This window comes from Hemiscyllium ocellatum, chromosome 25 (assembly GCF_020745735.1).
Source record: "Hemiscyllium ocellatum isolate sHemOce1 chromosome 25, sHemOce1.pat.X.cur, whole genome shotgun sequence".
NCBI classification, from domain to species: domain Eukaryota; kingdom Metazoa; phylum Chordata; class Chondrichthyes; order Orectolobiformes; family Hemiscylliidae; genus Hemiscyllium; species Hemiscyllium ocellatum.
The window spans coordinates 40,723,700-40,743,291 of record NC_083425.1 but is presented as its reverse complement, the minus strand read 5'-3'; the positions used below and the strand labels follow the sequence as shown (position 1 = coordinate 40,743,291).

The window sequence follows — 19,592 nt, the reverse complement described above, 5'->3', positions numbered from 1 at the left end:
TGGGGAGGTGGTGAGAGAGACAGAGATTGAGAAGGAGAGTCCTTCATAGTAACTTCAGCTGGTACAGGAAATGAACTAACACTGTTGGCATCACTCTGCAAGACAAACACCCATCCAGTCAATTGAGCTAACCGACTCCAAACACCTACTGAACAAATGATGGGGGTGGCTTCACCAACTGGGATTCAGAAGGGATTTGAGGATGAACTGAAATACTTTGTAGGTACAATACCTGTGTGTCTTTTGAGGGCAGGTTCTGTGAATTTCCCTTTACATTTATTAAACGTATAATCAAGAAAGCTACTTGACTTTCAAAAGGCCTGACCATTTTGGTACTTACGCAGTTGTTGTGTTTAAGGGCAGCTTCATACTGCAGCCTCACTCTTTGTGGCATCATGACATCGTCCTGTGGCATAAAATGCAGGTTTTTTAGCATGTGAGTCAATATCACTGCATTCATATATGATCACCAAGTTCACTTCCCTCTGTTAGAACATTCACTACACTCCCAAAGTGCTCCATTGACAACCAAGTACTTTACAGTGTCCTAAGGCCGTGAATGGTGTTACATAAATGCTATAACTTTCATTTCTTCCTTACTCTTCAGACATATAACCACCACTATATCAGGAAGAAGGAGCCCCAGTGATAGTTTCCAATGAAGCATCTGTATCTACTCAAAATGGCAATGTAACCATGATCAGAAATTTAAAAGTTTAGCAAATAAATAATTCTGTGTGTGTCCAAACTTGACCCACAATTACCAGAGATGGAGCTGGTCCATGACCTTTACTGATCCCCACATTCCTCCAACGGCCTTTACTGCCGAGATGGAATGGAATGTATTTGGTGGTATAAATATTCTACCATCAAAACTCAGCTAATGGCTGAAAAAAAAACGCTGACTGTTTCAAAAGATTTCAAAGAAAAGTAATAAATTTTAAATGGCTCCGACTTGTAAAAAAATTCCAGCTCAGGGTGCCAGGAATTGCTGATACAACTCTGATCAACTGCAAATAACCTTCGTCTGTAAACCCTGTCGCAATGTCCCCATGATTCAGAGAGCTTGTGCCGGGCACATTGGCTATTTCTATTAAATGGGTTTCTCATTTTTAGCTGAGGTTTTAATTTCAGCAACAAGAAAAATATAATCTGCCACACAGCAATGCCATAGTCGCATTTTTGCATCTTTATACAGCCCACACCCTAAGTCTTTCTCTTCCTCTTTTTTTATTTTTCCCACCTCCTCCTGTTTAAAAATATGTGCTAACTCATATCAAATTATGGTTCTACAAGCGTGTACCTTCATGGCAGAGCTACTAAGGGTTCCTTAACCTCTTCTGTGAGAAACAACTAGAACAATGCTCTCTGGAATAACAAGGCTTCAGCAAGGATGTTCATCACACCTACAGTCTACAATTTAGGGTGTAGGTTTGCTCACTGAGCTGTAGGTTTGATAGCAAACTTACAGCTCAGCGAGCAAACCTACACCCTAAACCTCAACCTGAGCTACAAACCTTACAGTATACAATGCTGGAGGTCAAAGTCTGATCAAGAAACTCACTGAACTCTTACCATCTTGGGAGCTGAGGAACTATCCCAAAAGATGATACCTCCCTTCAGCCAGGGGAGAGGGACTAGTGAGTTTGTGACAATTATAGAGGTATCTCATTCCATTCCATTGTCAAAAAAAATTCAACAGACTCTCCTTGAATAACTTTGTGCAACACCTCAACCAGATCTGCCTGCCAGAGAGTCAGTGTAGTTTCAGAAAAAGATCAAAGTGGCTTTGTTATGATGTTTAGTGTTAGACAACTCGGGGAGAAATGTAAAGCACAGAACATGGCCTCTTACACCACATACGTTGGCCTGACCAAAGCCATTGATACATTTAGGCAAGAGGACCTTTGGAATGTCATGGGGAAATTCAGCAACACTGAAAAGTACATCACAATTCCTTGATGATCCATGAATGTGAACATGTGTGTGTGTCCTGGATGGATCTTCAAACCCATTCCCAGTCACTGAGCGAGTTAAACATTGGCAGCTGTTCTCTTTATCATGTTCCTCTCCACGATGTTTCTCTGGTGCTTTCCATGATGGTGATCTTGGCATCAAAATCAGATGTTGCATGAACAGGAAGCTGCTTAGCTGAGGCAACACCAGGCAAAAACTCCCCCAATGTTTCCATGCATATACTTCACAATTTCCTTTTTGTTGATGAGCTGTTAGTTCAGAGCTAGCAACGGGATGGGACACTGACTTGTTCCTCACGCTTGCTACAACCTCAGTCTTACAATCAGCAAGAGATAAGTTGGAATCATGTACCAGCCTGTTCTAGAAAAGTCTGATCGGGTCCAAGGTTTCTGTCCTTGCCCAGAACCTGTGAGCAGTGGGTATGGATAAGGTCATTTACCTTTGTGGCATGCTCTCTCAAGCTGTACTGATGGTGTGGTACATGATAGTTAGTGAGTCCTGTGAGGGAAAGAACTTCATTTCTGAGTGATGAAGGCTATTCAAAGACAACAACCTTTCATAGATCCTTGTACAGTAAAGCTGAAAGAGCCTGTGAGCAATGCAGAATATGAACCATAGGCAGTGTAGTGTGAAGTCCAAATCTTTGACTGCATTCCACAGCATTGGAAATCAGTTTAATGAATAGCTATGGGGCACAAAAAATGGTTTGGGGCCTGGAAATATTGACACTAATTGCCAAAATAGGAAGCACCTTCCAACTTGGTGGACACAGTGGCTAAGTGGTTACCACTACTGCCTCATAACACTAGGGATCTGGTTTGATTCCAGCCTCAGGCAACTGTGTACAGTTTGCAAATTTTCCCCTTGCCCATATGAGTTTCCTTTGGGTGCTCCCGTTTCTTCCCACGGTCTAAAGATTTGCAGGTTAGGTGGCGGGTATGCTAAATTGCTCACAGTGTGCATGCCAGATGAGTTAGCCATGAGGAATGCAGGGATAGGGTAGGGGCTTGGGTCTGGCTCTGAGGGTCAGTGTGATCAAATGGCCTGCTTCCACACTGCCCAAAGCCTGCACATGGTGCAGGAGCTGCTCATTTGGGTCATAGTGAGAAGAATGGCTGGGCTGTGTCTCTTCAATGCTGTAGTTGTGTTTAGACAGACATTTACTCATCCAGCTGATGAAGAAAACTGAACATACCTTTACCAATGTGATAACATATTTACAATGATGTGTTGCCAATGCCACCTACGTGCCCTCAGAAGGGTTTCTTCTTACTTTCTAGCCCACTAAGTCTCAGTGCAGTCCCAGGTTCCACCTCTTGGGCTGGAGGGAGCCTGCTCTATCGTGGGGCCAAATCGCCTGATGAGATTTGGTCAGGTGACACCAGAATTGTTTGTCTCTCCAAAGCCCAGACACACTGCCCAGAACATGGTGCATCCTGGTCATCTTGACATCCCACAGGGCCGAGGATGGCAGGCAGGATGGAGGCTGAAGATCTGGCCACCACTGGATCATTTCAAGAGCAGACTTCAGGGAAGCCTGAATGTGTTCCATCCTCTAGCTAAGTGCCCACTGGCAGTGCCCTGCTTCCTTCTGAGGAAGAGGCAGCTGGAAAGGGGTCAAGGCCCATTGTTGCACTGTTGGTACTGACCACCAACAGCAAGAGTGATAGGACGGAGATTTATCTGTATACCCCCAGCAGACTCTGACCACACACCCAGCACAACTGCATTTTAAATGTGGCACCAGAGACAGATCCCAGCACCAGTGAGAACTTCCACCTATAGCGGGTGGGGAGAAAAAATGGGACACCATTAGAGTAAAGTGCTTGGTTAATAAGGTGAGTTTGGCATTTTGAGAAAACTCACTTCGCCTCACAAGGAGAAATCCTTCATGGAATTCAACAAACGTGACACCACTGACCTCCTGTATGATTCAGTTCCAAGTCCCCAAAGTAGGGAAATGGTAATGACTGGTTGAAGTGTCAATATTGTCCACGTCATTCAGGAGAGATCAGTTGTGGGATTTCTTTGTTAGCCACTCAAAAGCAGAGAGGTTGACATCTCGTCCAATGAATGCTGCCTCTGTCAGTGCCACGCAGCCTCCTTACTGGAGCACTAATAGAGATTGACTGTTCTGGCACAGGACCTAAACCCTCAGCCTTCTGCTTTAGATGCAGATCATTGCTAACTGAGCCATAGCTGATGCCATGGAAAATCCCTTCACTCAAGGAGTGAAAGATGACTGAAATAATTTTCCAAGAAAGGATGTGATATGGACAAAAACATAGAGGAGCATTCAGAGTTGAGCTGGATTCTATAATTACAGCTGTTCTTCCTTACAGGATTTTTGGTCACATTTCATGACAAGAGGCATGATCAAAACAGCAAGTTGTACAAGTTTAACAATCTAATAAGTTACAGCTGGGGACAATACTTGAATACATTAATTTCTTCAGGTGCTTTGATTAGAACCACAACTATTTTTAACTATTAAAGCTACAGCTCAGAGATTGTTAACATTAACAAATGTTTAATGGAGCATACTACATTCTTTAGCCTATATGCTTCAGCAAAGCTTGAAATCATTTGAATAGGGAGGTTAAAGAACACATTAAAATGTCAAAGAAACATCAATGCATTTAGTGCTCATGTGGTAATATCATGAGTGCTATTTCTGGATTAATTATATAACCACAAACATCACACTCCATATCACCACACCATGCTGCAAAGTTAAAAGAATGCCACTTAATACTTTCCACATAGTAGGATTTCTGCAATCTAATGAGAACCATACAGATCAAATTGCACATTGCAGCTCCTGATCCTGCTAACAGTCTTAACAGGTAGACAGGCAGGAGGCTGGAAGAACACAGCAAGCCAGGCAGATTCAGGAGGTGGAGAAGTTGATGTTTCGGATGTAATACTCCTTCAGGACTTGGGGTGAATGTGGGGGGAGCTGCAGTGAAAGAGGGCAGCGAGGGCAGACCCTTTATCTGCACCTCTCCTAACACTGACATTGTCTACATCATTTAGATTTAGCACAATACTGGGATACAATTCCTAATGGAACCAACAGGTTAGAGACTTGTTCCAGAAGATCAGATTAGCTATTGTGGAAGTACATGCACTCCTGGTCAACATTTGTAGCTTAATTTGTTTCTTATTTTTACAAGGAATGTGGGCATCACAGGCACTGGCCAACGTTGCTTGTATTGTCCCCAACATCCTTTGAACATCCCCAGGCCATGTCAGAGGGCAGTTAAGAGCAAACAACAATGCTGAGAGTATGGAGTCACGTGTTGGCCAGTCCAGTTCAGGAATGGCAGATTTCCTTCCCAAAACGATATTTCTGAATCAGATAGGGACTTACAACAACTGACGATAGTCATGTGACACCATTACTAAGGGTCCCGGGCAATAGATGGAGTCAATATCTGGAAACTGGAGTGTGTGACAGTGGCTTTGATTTTCCCAATTTTCTTTGGAAATTTCTGTGTACCTAAGAACCTGATGTTGGTCAAGGCAACATGGCCAATTAGACAGTGCAAAAGTCCTGGTAGGTAATGGTAAAGTAGAACTTGATGGCATCAGCATAAATGTGGGGCCTGAGGGCTCTTGTGGCACTGTAGAAATGCCCTTACCCCTGAGCCAGAAGACCTGGGTTCAAGTCTCATCTGCCCCAGGGATGTGTCAGATCACATGTGTCAGAGGTAGATTCAACAAGTAGTATATGTGAAACCTGATCTTTATTTGTTTAAGAGCTCACCTTCCTTTACAATGGGACTGTAAGATCTTTCTGAATTGATGGGCCAAGTGAATTTCTCCTTCAATATCTTTATTTACCAGACAACACCATATTAGAAACAGCTCCTCAGAAATAAAGAAAAAGTAAACAATATAATTTTTACAAATTAATGTTGACAACTGACAGTCATTAACTTCAATCCCCTCCTTTAGTTATTTGAATCTTTATTTTCATTCTGACAGGATAGTACATGGATCTACTTAATCTTTCAAACCTAGAGTAGACCACAACTGTGGTCTCAATAATTTCAATGATTATGTTTTTGCTTTTTAACTTCATTCTTCCTGAACAAGTCTTCTTTAACTGAACTGCTTTGGGCCTAAGCCCGGGAAGTTTAAAGTTCCCTGAGCCAGATATTGGGTGAAGTAATTGTTTAGGATGTGTTACCTAGCAAGTTCGATATTATTGGAGCTTTTGTCACAAATGCAGAGGCTTTCAATACTGCTGCAAAAGGTGACAGTAGCTCCCAGTCACATGATCGAGCTTGATGAACCATACAATGAATGTTGCATTCTTTGGGTAAAAAGTCAGATTTTGAAAAGCCAAATGGCTTTTACAGGAAATTATTCTCCAAAGCCCCAAGCTCCTGTTCCTGCTATTTTAAGCACTACTGGAATAAAGTGCGTAGGATTTTAAAATTGGTTGAAAGTGAGGACTGAAAATGTGTTGCTGGAAAAGCGCAGCAGGTCAGGCAGCATCCAAAGAGCAGGAGAATCGACATTTCGGGCATGAGCCCTTCTTCAGGAATTCCTGAAAGTCAGGACTGCGGATGTTGAGATCAGATTTGAAGAGTGTGGTGCTGGAAAAGTACAGCTGGTCAGGTAGCATCTGAGGAGCAGGAGAATCTACGCTTTGAGCATAAGCTCTTCATCAGGCCACACCCTCATTCCCGATGCTCAAAAACTTTGATTCTCCTGCTCCTCAGATGCTGCCTGACCAGCTGTGCTTTTCCAGCACCACACTCTTTGACTGTTTGTCTATTGTTTCTCAACTTTTCTATCTTTTTCACGCTCCTAGTCACTGGCAGCTAGCACTAATGGATTCTGTTTCTACCCATGTCAATATTTATGAGCTGCTACGATGAGGGTGAGGAAAGTATAGGGAATCGATAACTAATTAATCCTGGCTTGGCACTGGGTATTTTAAGTCAAATTCTAGGATCAAAGGAAGCCATTTGGCCTATTGTATCTGTGCCAGTTCTTTGAAAGAGAGCTATCCAATTCATCCAATTCCTTTTCACTGTCTCCATAGCCCTACAAACGTTTACTGTTCAAAGAATTTCTCCAATTCCCTACTCCTGGAATGGACCTAAATTCCAAAGAAGGTAAGTGAACTCCTCATGAATTCTCATCAAACTCAAATTGGGCGCTAAAGCAAGAAGTAGAAACATTTATTATTGGGGCAAACAGATATACTTCCCTGCATTTTGTTTGGTCTTTCTGAAGGACAACCTGGACACTTAGCCATTATCAACAATACCATCACAATTCCTGGAGTGGCTTCCATCTCTGCCATAAGGTTTTGACGCTTCTAATTGTAGTTTACAAATGTTACTTCTGGTTAGAACCAAATCCAATCAATTCATAAGCAACTTCCAGATTAAAAAAAGGAAATGGTGGAATAACTAAACTGATTAACATCTACTTGAAGCGTTTACTTGTTCCTGGAAGGTTCAACATTCACCAACATTGCAACAAAGGAGTCTGCGTGTGAAAACCTCTTGTTTAAAAATTCGATTTCACAATGGTTAGACCCTAAGACCAAAGCAACGAAAGTAAATACAAAGAAAGTGCTTGCTCTATAAATTTTTAAAGTAACACTGCACTGAGTAGTGCAGGGAAGAGGGGGACAAAATCCTTTCTGCTTGAATTGAGAATCAGCAGGGCTCTTTAAACACATCCAGATGACTGTCCCAGCAGGAATTCCGTGCACATTATCACCTTCCAAACGAGGCCCCGGCCTGTTGGTGTTGCTAGTAACCAGTTCCTGGGGTAGGCCCACGTTACCAGTAAGCCCCGCTTCATTTGTAAACTGGTTAGATGGTTCCATTGGAAATATTTCCACCACATGATCTGTCTCACAAGCTCTAAATCTTCGCCAGTTATAGTGTATAGCAACTTGAAGGCAACTGCAGATGGAAAGTTGCTGTTATATTGATGTTATGGTAAGGTGCCTAAAGTGTTACATGAACCAAGCTGGTGACCAATGAAAACAGCAAAATCAAATGGCAAGTAGCACTGTGTCAATCATTCACAAAATTCCTTTGCAGGTGACATTCCCTGGTTCCAGCTACACCAGCACCATCTTGTATTTTAAAGGTGTAGCCTGAGAGAAAAAAAATTGTATGTTCTTTTCAGTAATGGGCTCACAATCTACTTCTGAGCAAATGAATTAGATTAGATTTCCTACAGCGAGGAAACAGGGCCTTCGGCCCAACAAGTCCACACTGACCATCCAAAGAGTAACCCACCCAGACCCATTTCCCTCTGACTAATGCACCTAATACTACACACAATTTAGCACGGCCAATTCACCTGACCTGCACATCTTTGGACTGTGGGAGGAAACCAGAGCACTTGCAGCAAACCCACACAGGCACGGGGAGATTGTGCAATTGCTTTTGAAATACAGTCGTTGTTGCAATGTATGTCAACACCAGTCTCATATCCCCTCTGGAGAGCACAGAATTCAATTCTTGTGGACTGACAGAGATCACAACCAACTTTGACTCTGATTGTCAGTTAATACTGCACTATTATTCCCAGGAGACAACTTTAGATGCAAATACGTCTAATCAAATAAACATCAATGACATATCCTGTCCACTTTACCATAGCATTAATTGGACAGTGTAACCAGTACTTCAGAACGACTAATAATAAAAGCATATTTTCTGCAAGATTAATTGCATACTTACCGCATCGAGGAAACAAAGGAACCTTCCAAAACTCTGTACAATGGCCTGATTCTTGGCAAAACCCACTGAAATACAGAAACAAATTTTTCCTTTTTAAGAACAAATCTCAAAGACTTCAACACACAATTTATGATCCTCATGGACCAGAGTGAAACAAAATCCATCATAACTTAAAATATTATTTCAGGATAGCTCTTAATTTGCACTGGTTCAATATTACCTTAGGTTGACAATGCATTACCACCTTAAAATACAATCTCTTTTGTGGATTATCTCTATACAATATATGAAATATGATGTCTGTTAACATCATATGACCTACACCAAGCGCCCACATGCACTGCACATGCTTTAGCAACATAAACAGAAATTAACAGTAGCAGTTCTGATCCTGTACAAATGCCAGCTATAAATATTCATGGTTTCCTAGAATTTTGTAATGTAGCACCAAGAGTTATTTGATACGATTTCAGACAATAGGTGGAATAGGCACATGCAGTTCTACAATGAGAACAGGAATAGATTTGATCGATTATGCCCCTTTCATATTTTTGATGCCCCCTTCATTCTTTTCCTCCCCAGAATATAGTTGGAGTTTGGTCCATCTCAACACAATACTATAGCTCAACCAAATGGCCAGTGTGATCCCAGACAGTGCATAATAGCAGACTTGTTCACGTGCAGACATTACTGCCAACATTACCCAATGCTGTCCATGTGCACGCATTTTCCAAAAAAGGAATACATGATGGGATTCATCAGCAACACTCCTGGTTAATTTGTTTTTCCCCTGCCTCCAATCATGATATTAAATCTGCTACATTTACCAATAGTACAGACCAAGTCAGGAAATTGGGTATAGATTTAGCAATAAACCTGGGATCTTCCTGGTCTGAAAGAGTTTTTACTAATTCAGCACTGAACACAAAGTGAAGTCTCAGTGGTTGATAAAGGAATCTGAGCCAGATCTTTAAGGAATAGAACATATTGAACTATTAGGAACTGTTTTATTGCTGAAAGACATTTATCCAACAAACGAACGAGAATTACTTTACTAGATAAAAAAAATTCAAAACATCTCAGATTCCAAATTCATTCCCTTCGTTTCTTGTCATTAAGTGGAACAAGAATACTTCACATAAAGTTTCATAAAATCTTGTGCTTTCAATATCAGAGTTTGAGATCAAATGAAATTCAGTTCCCATGCAGACTATTTTAATAAGTAAAGAGGTTCCCACAATGCAGTAGGTGTTGGTGTAACCAGAGGATTGGATCCAACTATGCTGGGCAGACAATCAATGCTTGTACCAACAGGGCAACTTCCCCTCAGTCTATTCAAAATGTCCATTCCCCATGCTTGCCAGTCCAAATTTTCTACAATGATGCCAGTATTAATCACTGTATTTACTTCCTAGGCAAAGCAGGGGGGTACCAAATTAAACAAACACCATCAGGGATTCCACATTAACGCATTCAACACCAAATCAAAGATGCAAACTGGACAAACAGATGTACTTTATAAACTATATTAAAAGGGCTTTTCTTTTAGGCTTCTGTTTGTCTCTTTAATTCCATATTGTCGTGTTTGATATCAAAAACCTTGGAAAGAAAATGTGTGTAAACTCTGGCAGCAAAACCATTCATAACTTGTGCATTGCACTTTAACTTGGAAGGAAGTCAATCCTGGTGTCACATGATCCAAAATCACTTCAGTACAAATCATGTGGTTCAACTGCAGGAGCCAACAAAGTATCACCATCACCATGGCACTGGAGTTCTCTATCCATTCTTTTGGCAGGAGAGGCTTTTCTCTTCTATATGAGTTTTCTGGGAGATGCTGGTCAAGAAGTGGATTTTCTTATGTGTGCTTTGTAAATCCAGCTTGCAGCACATTTTAAGTTTCACAAAAAGGTCAGTACAGACACTGAATTGAAAACAGCGGTAGTAGCTATTTATTTTTAATAAGGGGAATCAGCACTGGCATTCTTATAGATAAAGGTAAAATGACTGTACCCTGCTGGGCCATAGGACTGCTCTCCTGTTAGCGAGACTGGTGCTGGTTGAACCTGAGGGTCATCATGCCTCCAGTGAGGGGAGAAGTTAAGGAGAATCCTGTGTGGTAACCTACACTGTTGGCATCGTACTCCATCACAATCCAACCATCCAACCAACCGAACTACATGCTTATACATCCAGCTCTACAGCCTAACAGTGTGTCTTGTGAATCACTGCCCGATATTGGGCATTTTTGATGCATGGACAATTTCACCTACATGGCTTAATCACTGATCAAGGAATTCATTGTTAGTTACTGACTAATAGCTGGATGGAAAGTCATCTTTATTACAGTTATTAGTAGTCAACTCTACTTCACACACAATGTCTCAAGTAATAGGTCTCCTTTAACCTAATTGACTGATGCTTTAAGGCCATGGGATACTTGATATCCCTAATTTTGTAACATCTGCAAACTTTGATTGGGTGTTGTCAAATGATTAACAAACATGTAGACAGTCATGGGATTCCTCGTTCACTGTCACCCAACATGCCAGCTGGGATTACTCCTGTTGCTGAAACAGTTTTCCATCAAATTTGTCACTTTAGTCCGACTTTAGAGAACTTTCATCTTGGTTGCAGTGGCAGCACCCATTAAAACAGAGGAAACCCTGCAAAATGCTTTCTGACAGCTCTGATTTGCAGTCCCAAAAAATATTCCCAACACAGCGATACATTTACAATGTCATTGCAAAAAAGTAATATGTTAACTGACGATCCAGAAGAATAAGGATGTGAAGTTCTCATATTGCATACTGTAATACAGTTTCTGCAAGTTTGTATCAAGCTTCTGCGATGTGATTAGACAACACACAGCAGAGGACTTATTTGATGTATAGTCGTAGCCTTTCCACTTGCCTCACATTGTTGTTCACCTTTTGGTGGGAAGACTGAGTCATTATTTTATAATCAGAGATTCACTGTTAGTTATTCCTTTGATCGATCTTGTGCTGACAATTCAGCAGATCATGTCATGATATCCCACTGTCTTAAAAAGCACTGTTTAAATGTTTGCGGGATGTGTTCACAGAGTACTTATAAAGTTCAAAAAATTCACCTGTAAACAAACTAGAAATAAATGCAAAGTGCAGCATCGCATTTCTCTCATAGGCCTAGGAACAGGTTTTATTGCTTGATAACTGCTGGGGTATCAAGTGTGAATTGTGAAATGATAAGCACCAACTGTGAACAGTATTCTCACTAACATGACATTTTCACACCGAGCAGTTTCTGAGGAAACTTTATTCAATTCCAGTCATACACTAGAATTGATACCAGTTATGTAAAGGTCAGATTTTTTAAAAATTCCACAGGTCCCTCTCCTGCTTTAATGTTTTCATCACTGAAGTTTTTTTCCCCAATGATTAAGAAACAGTTTCATATTTTGAAAAGGATTTCTTAGAAATGTATAATGAATGGGTATTTTGGAACTACACAGTCTATGTAACATTTTCCTTTCACAGAACATTTAAGTACACTTGTCTAATTGCATAATTACATTTAATGCGATCACTATTATTTCCAGTGCAATATTTTACCTGCTATATCTGCACACATTTATTGCAATTAATTCTGATGTAAATGATAACAGTTTCTTCTTGAGACTGGTTCCTAAAGAATATCTCACACAGCAACAAACCATTCAGTCTGACAAGGCCTAAGCCTATGTTAATACTTGAACAAACTCCTCACCTTCTTTCATTAAACCTACACACATATCTTTCTATTCCTTTCTCGCGTCGTGTTTCTCTAGCTTTCTCCGAAAAGCATCTGTGCTATTCACTCTGCCAGCTCCTTGTGTTCTCGACTTCTTCCTGAACTTTCTGTTGGATTTGTTAATGTTTATCTAATAATTTCAGTCTCTAGCTCTGGTCTGGCCTACAAACATAAGCATGATTTGGAGATGCCGGTGTTAGACTGCAGTGTACAAAGTTAAAAATCACACAACACCAGCACTGTTCCTTCAACCACCTGATGAAGGAGCAGCACTCCGAAAGCTAGTGCTTCCAAATAAATCTGTTGGACTGTAACCTGGTGTTGTGTGAAATATAAACACATTCCTTATATCCAACCCATCAAGTGTTTTCTTAACCTTAAAGATGCCATATCAAAACAGCATTGCACTGGGAACAGTTATCTGGATTTCAGTGCTCCAAATGGTAACAATATAATTTATACTGCCTCTGAATCAAAACTCTGAATCCAAAACCATTGGAACATCTTGATAGAGCAACTCTAAGAATAATCAGACAAGGAGGAAACTCCCTCAGATTTTCAGTAATTTTACAAATCACAAACTCCATCTTCCCTCCCACTGCTTAGACAAAACTGGACCTAGAATCCTTTTCTGATGTAGCTCTGAATGTTAATCCCCTTATCATACCATGAGCATTTTTCCCATCCAGCATTGTTCAACTGTACCTCAACACGAGCTCCTCCGACACTGGTATATATTTCCACGATTTTATCAACTCTTGACTTAATTACTCAAATAACTTCCTTGGTCTTCTCTCATCCTTCCACAAGGTCTGCTTGTCCAAGATACTGTTGCCTGTGATCAGGCCCCTGACAAAACCCGAATCACCCACCACTCAGATACTCAGTGACTTAAACTGCCCGTCCATCCCCGACATATTAAGTGGAAACATCTTGATTTTTTTATGAATCCTAACTTGAACATGTTCTCATTGCACTCTCTGAAAATTGCCCTCTGAAACCGCTGAGCTTTTGTTCAACTGCCTCTCTATTACAGAGGTGGTGATGCTGGATGTCTTAAAATGCAGAAAGGTGGATAAATCTCTAAGTCCTGATCAGGTGTACTCTAGAACTCTGTGGGAAGTAGGGAACTGATTGCTGGGCTCCTTGTTGAGATACTTGGATTATCAATAATCAGAACTGAGGTGTTGGAAGACTGGAGGTTGGCTAATGCGGTGCCACTGTTTAAGAAAGGTGGTAATGAAAAGCCAGGGAACTATAGACCAGTGAGCCTGACGTTAGTGGTGGGCAAGTTGTTGGAGGGAATCCTGAGGGACAGGATTTACATGCATTTGGAAAGGCAAAGACTGATTAGGGATAGTCAGCATAGCTGTGTTCTTGGGAATCATGCCTCAGTCACTTGATTGAGTTTTTTTGAAAAAGTAGCAAAGAGGATTGATGAGGCTAGAGCGATGAACGTGATCTATATGGACTTGAGTAAGGCGTTCAACAAGGTTCTTCATGGTAGACTGGTTAGCAAGGTTAGATCACAATGGAATACAGGGGCAATTAGCCATTTGGATACAGAAGTGGCTCAAAGGTAGAAGACAGAAGGTGGTGGTGGAGGGTTGCTTTTTGACCAGAGATGTGCCACAAGCATCGGTGCAGTGTCCACTGCTTTTCTTATTTACATAAACGATTTGGATATGATCATAGGAGGTATAGTTAGTAGGTTAGCAAGTTAGCAATTAGCAGACGATACCAAAATTGGAAGTGTAGTAGACAGTGCAGAAGGTTATCTCAGAGTACAACAGGATCTTCATCAGATGGGCGAATGGGCCGAGGAGTGGCAGATGGGATTTAATTTAGATAAATATGAGGTGCTGCGCTTTAGAAAGGCAACTCAGTGCAGGACTTACACACTTAATGGTAAGGTCCTGGGGTATGTTACTGAACAAAGAGACCTTGGAGTGCAGGTTCATAGTCCCTTGAAAATGGAAGACAGGATAGTGAAGAAGGCATTTAGTATATTTTCCTTCATTGGTCAGAGCATTGAGTACAGGAGTTAGAAGGTCATGTTGTGACTGTAACGGACATTGGTTAGGCAACGTTTGGAATATTGTGTGCAATTCTAGTCTACCTGCTTTCGGAAGGATGTTGTGAAACTTGAATGGGTTCGGAAAAGATTTACAAGGATGCTGCCAGAGTTGGAGGATTTGAGCTACAGGGAGAGGCTGAATCAGTTGGGGCTGTTTTACTTGGAATGTTGAAGGCTGAAGGGTGACTTTCTAGAGGTTTACAACATCATGAGGGGCAAGGAAAGCATTAATTGATGAGGTATTTTCCCTGGGTTGGGGGAGTCCAGAACTAAAGGGCATAAATTTAGGGTGAGAGGGGAAAGATTTAAAAGGGACTTAAGAGGTAACTTTTTTCACACAGAGGGTGATGTGTGTATTGAATGAACTGTCAGAGGAAGTGGTGGAGGCTGGTACAATTACAATATTTTGAAAGGTATCTGGATGATTATAACAAGGGTTTAGAGGGATATGGGCCAAGTGCTGGCAAATTAGATTAATTTAGGATATCTGGTCAACATGGACAAGTTGGACCGACGGGTCTGTTTCTGTGCTGTATATCTCTAGGACCTCGCTTTATCCACCAGTGATGACAATCTTCTGAATGGCTTTTTAAAGATCTAGGCTAAAACTGTTTACCTCTTCATTTTTCTCTGCTCTTTCAAAAAACTTCCAAAGGTGGTACAAAGCTCAGAGAACAGCCTGTGAGAAACTTCATTCACCTCCCCTTTGGCGAAGCACTGCTGCATTAAGTGTTGGACTTAATAAGGCAACAACAGGTCCTTCCTCTAGGATACAGGAGCCATTTTGCTTCTCTAACTCTGGATGCCTCACAAAATCCAACTAAAACTCACTCTCAAGTGGTATCAAACGCTTGCTTTCAAAGATCTAGCCTCTCCTGTTCAGCTCAAAGGTCTTCCTGTTTTTTCCTTGGCCCTCACGTATTTGTCAGAACTCAAGCTGAGAATGCCACAACAAATGATCACCACTCAGCTGAACAACAGTACAGCACACTTGCAGACCCTACCACCCACCAAGCTTGTGCCAACCCATGACACCTTTGTAAACTAAAAGCCTTTGCCTTTATACGGTCCATATCCCTCTACACCCTACCTATTCATGCCTCTGCCAAGATGTCTCTTAAATGTTGCTCTTGCATTCCACTCACTTACCACCCGCTGTGTGGAAACCTTGCCTCTCACATCTCCTTTAAAATTTCCCCCTTTTACCTTATGTTCCCTAGTAATTGACATTTCTACCTTGGGAAAAAGACTCTGGCTATCCATTTGATCCATCCCTTTCAAACTTTTGTGCACTTTTATCAGCTTGCCCCTCAGTCTCTGACATTCAAACAAAAACAAACCAAGTTGTCCAATCTCTCTTCATAACTAATACCCTCCAAACCAGGCAACATTCTGGTAAACTGCTTCTGTAACCTTTCCAAAGCCTTTCCATCTTTCTAGTAGTGTGGCAGTCAGAAGTGTACACAATATTCCAAATGTGGCCGAACTAAAGTCCTACACAGCTGCAACATGACTTGCCAGTTTTAATATACTGTGCCCTGACCAATGAAGGCAAGCATGCCATACGCATTCTTGACCACCTGATCACTGTGTTGCCACTTTCAGGGAACTGTACACCTAGATCCCCCTTTATGTTAATGCTTCTAAGCATTCTGCCATTTACGTATATTTCCCTCCTGCAAACTGCATCATCTTGCATATGAATGGATTAAAATCCACCTGCCAATTCCCTGCCCACGTCTCCAGCCTATCGATATCCCGCTGTATTTTCTGACAATCTTTCTCACTATCCACAACTTCCCCAGTCTTTGTGTCATCCGCAAACTTACTAATCAGACCACCTACATTCTCCACCAACTTATTTATATATAGTGCAAACAACAGGAGTCACAGCACTGATCCCTGCAAATACCACTATTCACATACCTCCGATCAGGAAAACACCCTTCTAACACTCGTCTCTGTCTTCTACAACTAAGTCAGTTCTGTATCCATCTTACCAGCTCACCATGTTGACCATGCTAAAATTCATGTTGACAACATCCACCACCCTGCCCTCACTCACCATTGTCACTTTCTCAAAAATCTCAATCAAGTTTGTGAGACACCATCTCCACCGCCCCCCCATGAAACCATACTGCCTATCGCTAATAAATCTATATTTTTTCCAAATATGAGTAAATCTTGTGCTAAGAATCTTCTCCAATAATCTCCCTCCTACTGCTATAAGGCTCACCAGCCTGTAATTTCAGAGATTATCCCTGTTGCCCTTCTTAAACAAGGGAACAACATTGGCTATTCTCCAATCCTCTGGGAACTGTCCTGTGACTAAAAAAGATACAAAGATTTCACACAAGGCCCCAACAATTTTCTCACCTGCCTCCCTCAGCATGCTGGGATAGATCTCATCAGATCTTGAGGACAGGTCTATCTCGATGCTTTTTAAAACACCTAACACTCCTTTTTTATATTGATACGCCCTAGAATATCAACATACCCATCATCATCCATAATGTCCTTCTCTGTTGTGAATATTGATGCGAAATATTCATCAAGGATCTTATCTTCTTCCTCTGGCTCCATACATAAGTTCCCTCCTTTGTCCTTAAGTGGACCTTCCCTTTCTCTAATTATCCTTTTGCTCCTTATATATATGGAATAACGCCTTGGGATTTTCATTCATCTTGTTTGCGAAGGACATTTCCTGGTCCCTTTTAGCCCTGCTAACTCCTTCCTAAAGTTCTTTCCTGCTTTCTTTATATTCTTTGAGGGTTGTGTCTGTCTTCAGTTTCCTAAATCTTACACCTCTTTTTTTGTTTTGAACTAAACTCAATTTCTGTTGTCAACTGAAGTTCCCAAATCTAACCAACCTTATCCTTCATTTCAACAGGAACATGTTGGTCCTGAATGATAACCATCTGGCCTTTAAATATTCCCACATGCCAGATGTGAATTTACCCTCAAACAGTTGTTCCCCCATTTAGATTCACCAGTTCCTGCCTAACATTATCATAGTTAGCCTTCCCCCAGTTTTACGGTCACTGTTCCCAAAATGGTCACCCTGGACTGACTAATACCAGGTCTAGAATGGCCCCTTCTCTTGTTGGACTTTTACACGGACTCAAGAATCCCTCCTGGACACAACTTACAAATTCTCCCTAGTCCAAGCCCCTGGCTGATATTCCGATGACGTTATAATCTACAGCAGAGGGAAAAAAAATGGATTGTATCACAAATTATCAAAATTAAACACTCGTGAACTATCGCTTACCTCCTTTTGGGTGTGGAGACTCATGTCCACCAATCACAACATGTACACCTCTACCTTCAAGTTTGGTCGCCCATTTTCTAATAATTTTCATAGAGTCATCCTGCAAAAAATAAAGTATAACCAAAGAACACAAGTATGATATTTTAATGTCTGACGATATCTGTGAATTTTACATGAGAACATTTGTTTTGCACATATTTGTACCACATACCATTCAATCCATCTTGAAGCAAAGTAGACTGGTTAAACATTTGGTTCAGGAATGCTGCTTAACGGGGAAAAGTTACATTGGATGCATTTCCCTGGGCTGGAAACATGTAGAATTTGGACTTTTTAATTTGAAGTGCACTATTAGAAGTTGTACTTCCAAATCACCATTATAGTTTCCATAAGCTTTGGAAACACCAACAAACTGCTTTGATCTCTGATGACGACCTGCCATAACTTGACACGATAGATATGAAGTTCCATGACCAAATGTGGGGCTCAAACATTGTGCCTAACTACTAGAAGCAGATAGCCTGAAACCTGAAATTATAGCAACTCACCCCTTATGAAATAGTGAACACCACAGTTCTGATTTAAGAAAACCACATATAAAAATGGTTTTGGGTAATCCAAGGTGGAGAACAGGAAAAACATTGTGGCTGTAAGAGGTGTTCCTTTTTTGAGGTATTTTAGGTGTTGGAGGTATTTTCCTCAAATACCACAAGCAGTAATTACTGTTTTATAAACTGTTACATTGTTTTGCAACTTTGGGGAAAAAAGATCAAAACAACAGCTGTTAGAGAGAAAGAGAGAGACCTACACTGCTGTCTGACATAGCAGTGCATCTGCACAGCTACTGCCTTTGCTGTTTGCGTTCAAGTGTCAGAGTGTGTCTAAGAAAAATTAACAAACAGCAAAATTTACAGCCTTGGAGGAACTGGTGTGGGAAAGCTCACAGCACAGGAACAAATAAGTGCATGGTTTTTAAGCGTAACCTTGCTGTCTTTTTTAATAATAAGTAGAATGGGTTTTTTTTTGGTTATATGTAATATTGAGATCTGTCTGTTGATTAAAATTTTAAAATATAAAATATCTGTACAGAGGTACCTTGATTCTCCGAAGGACACGGGCGTGAGTATTTCATTCGGTTAATTGAATTCTGATTAACCAAATGCCGGATAACAGTTTAGCAGAGCATTGGGAACCAAGACTGGCTCTAACGTAATAAGGCGTACGTCAGTTTCCAAGCGATCGATTGTGATAGGCAACTCTCTAGTCAGAGCCACAGACAGACGTTTCTGTAGGTGACACTGACAAATCAGAATGTTATGTTGTTTCCTTGGTGCCATGACTAAGGATATTGCAGAGAGTGTGCAGAATATTCTCAAAGGGGAGTGGGACCTGCAGGAGGTTGTTTTACACATTGGAACTAATGACATAGGAATGAAAAAGGATAAGATTCTGAAGGGAGAATATAGGAATTTAGGCAGGAATTTTAAAAAGGAGGTCCTCAAGAGTAGTAATATCTGGATTATTCCCATTGCTATGAGCTAGTGAGGGTAGGAATAGGAGGATAGAGCAGATAAATACATGGGCAAGGAGCTGGTGCAGAGGAGATGGGTTCATATTTTTGGATCATTGGAATCTCTACTGGGGTAGAGGTGACCCCTATAAGAAGGACAGATTGCACCCGAATTGGAAGGGGAGCAATACACTGGTGGGGAGATTTGTGAGAGCTGCTTGGGAGAATTTAAGTAAGGTGGGAGTGGGTGGGTGAATGATC

The 19,592-nt window shown here is 41.1% G+C and overlaps 1 protein-coding gene across 2 annotated transcripts in view; it reads right to left on the bottom strand.

The window, feature by feature from the left end:
- b3gntl1 (UDP-GlcNAc:betaGal beta-1,3-N-acetylglucosaminyltransferase-like 1) overlaps positions 1-19,592 on the bottom strand; it is a 338,080-nt gene that overhangs the window by 302,959 nt on the left and 15,529 nt on the right. The window contains exons 4-6 of one of the 2 annotated variants that reach the window (XM_060844592.1): positions 17,822-17,921; positions 8,703-8,767; positions 341-406 (exon numbers count right to left, since the gene is read on the bottom strand). In XM_060844592.1, the coding sequence (XP_060700575.1) occupies positions 341-406; positions 8,703-8,767; positions 17,822-17,921 (231 nt within the window). Of the gene's footprint in view, positions 1-340; positions 407-8,702; positions 8,768-17,821; positions 17,922-19,592 lie in introns of those variants that run through there. The other variant, XM_060844593.1, reaches the window with a different exon arrangement.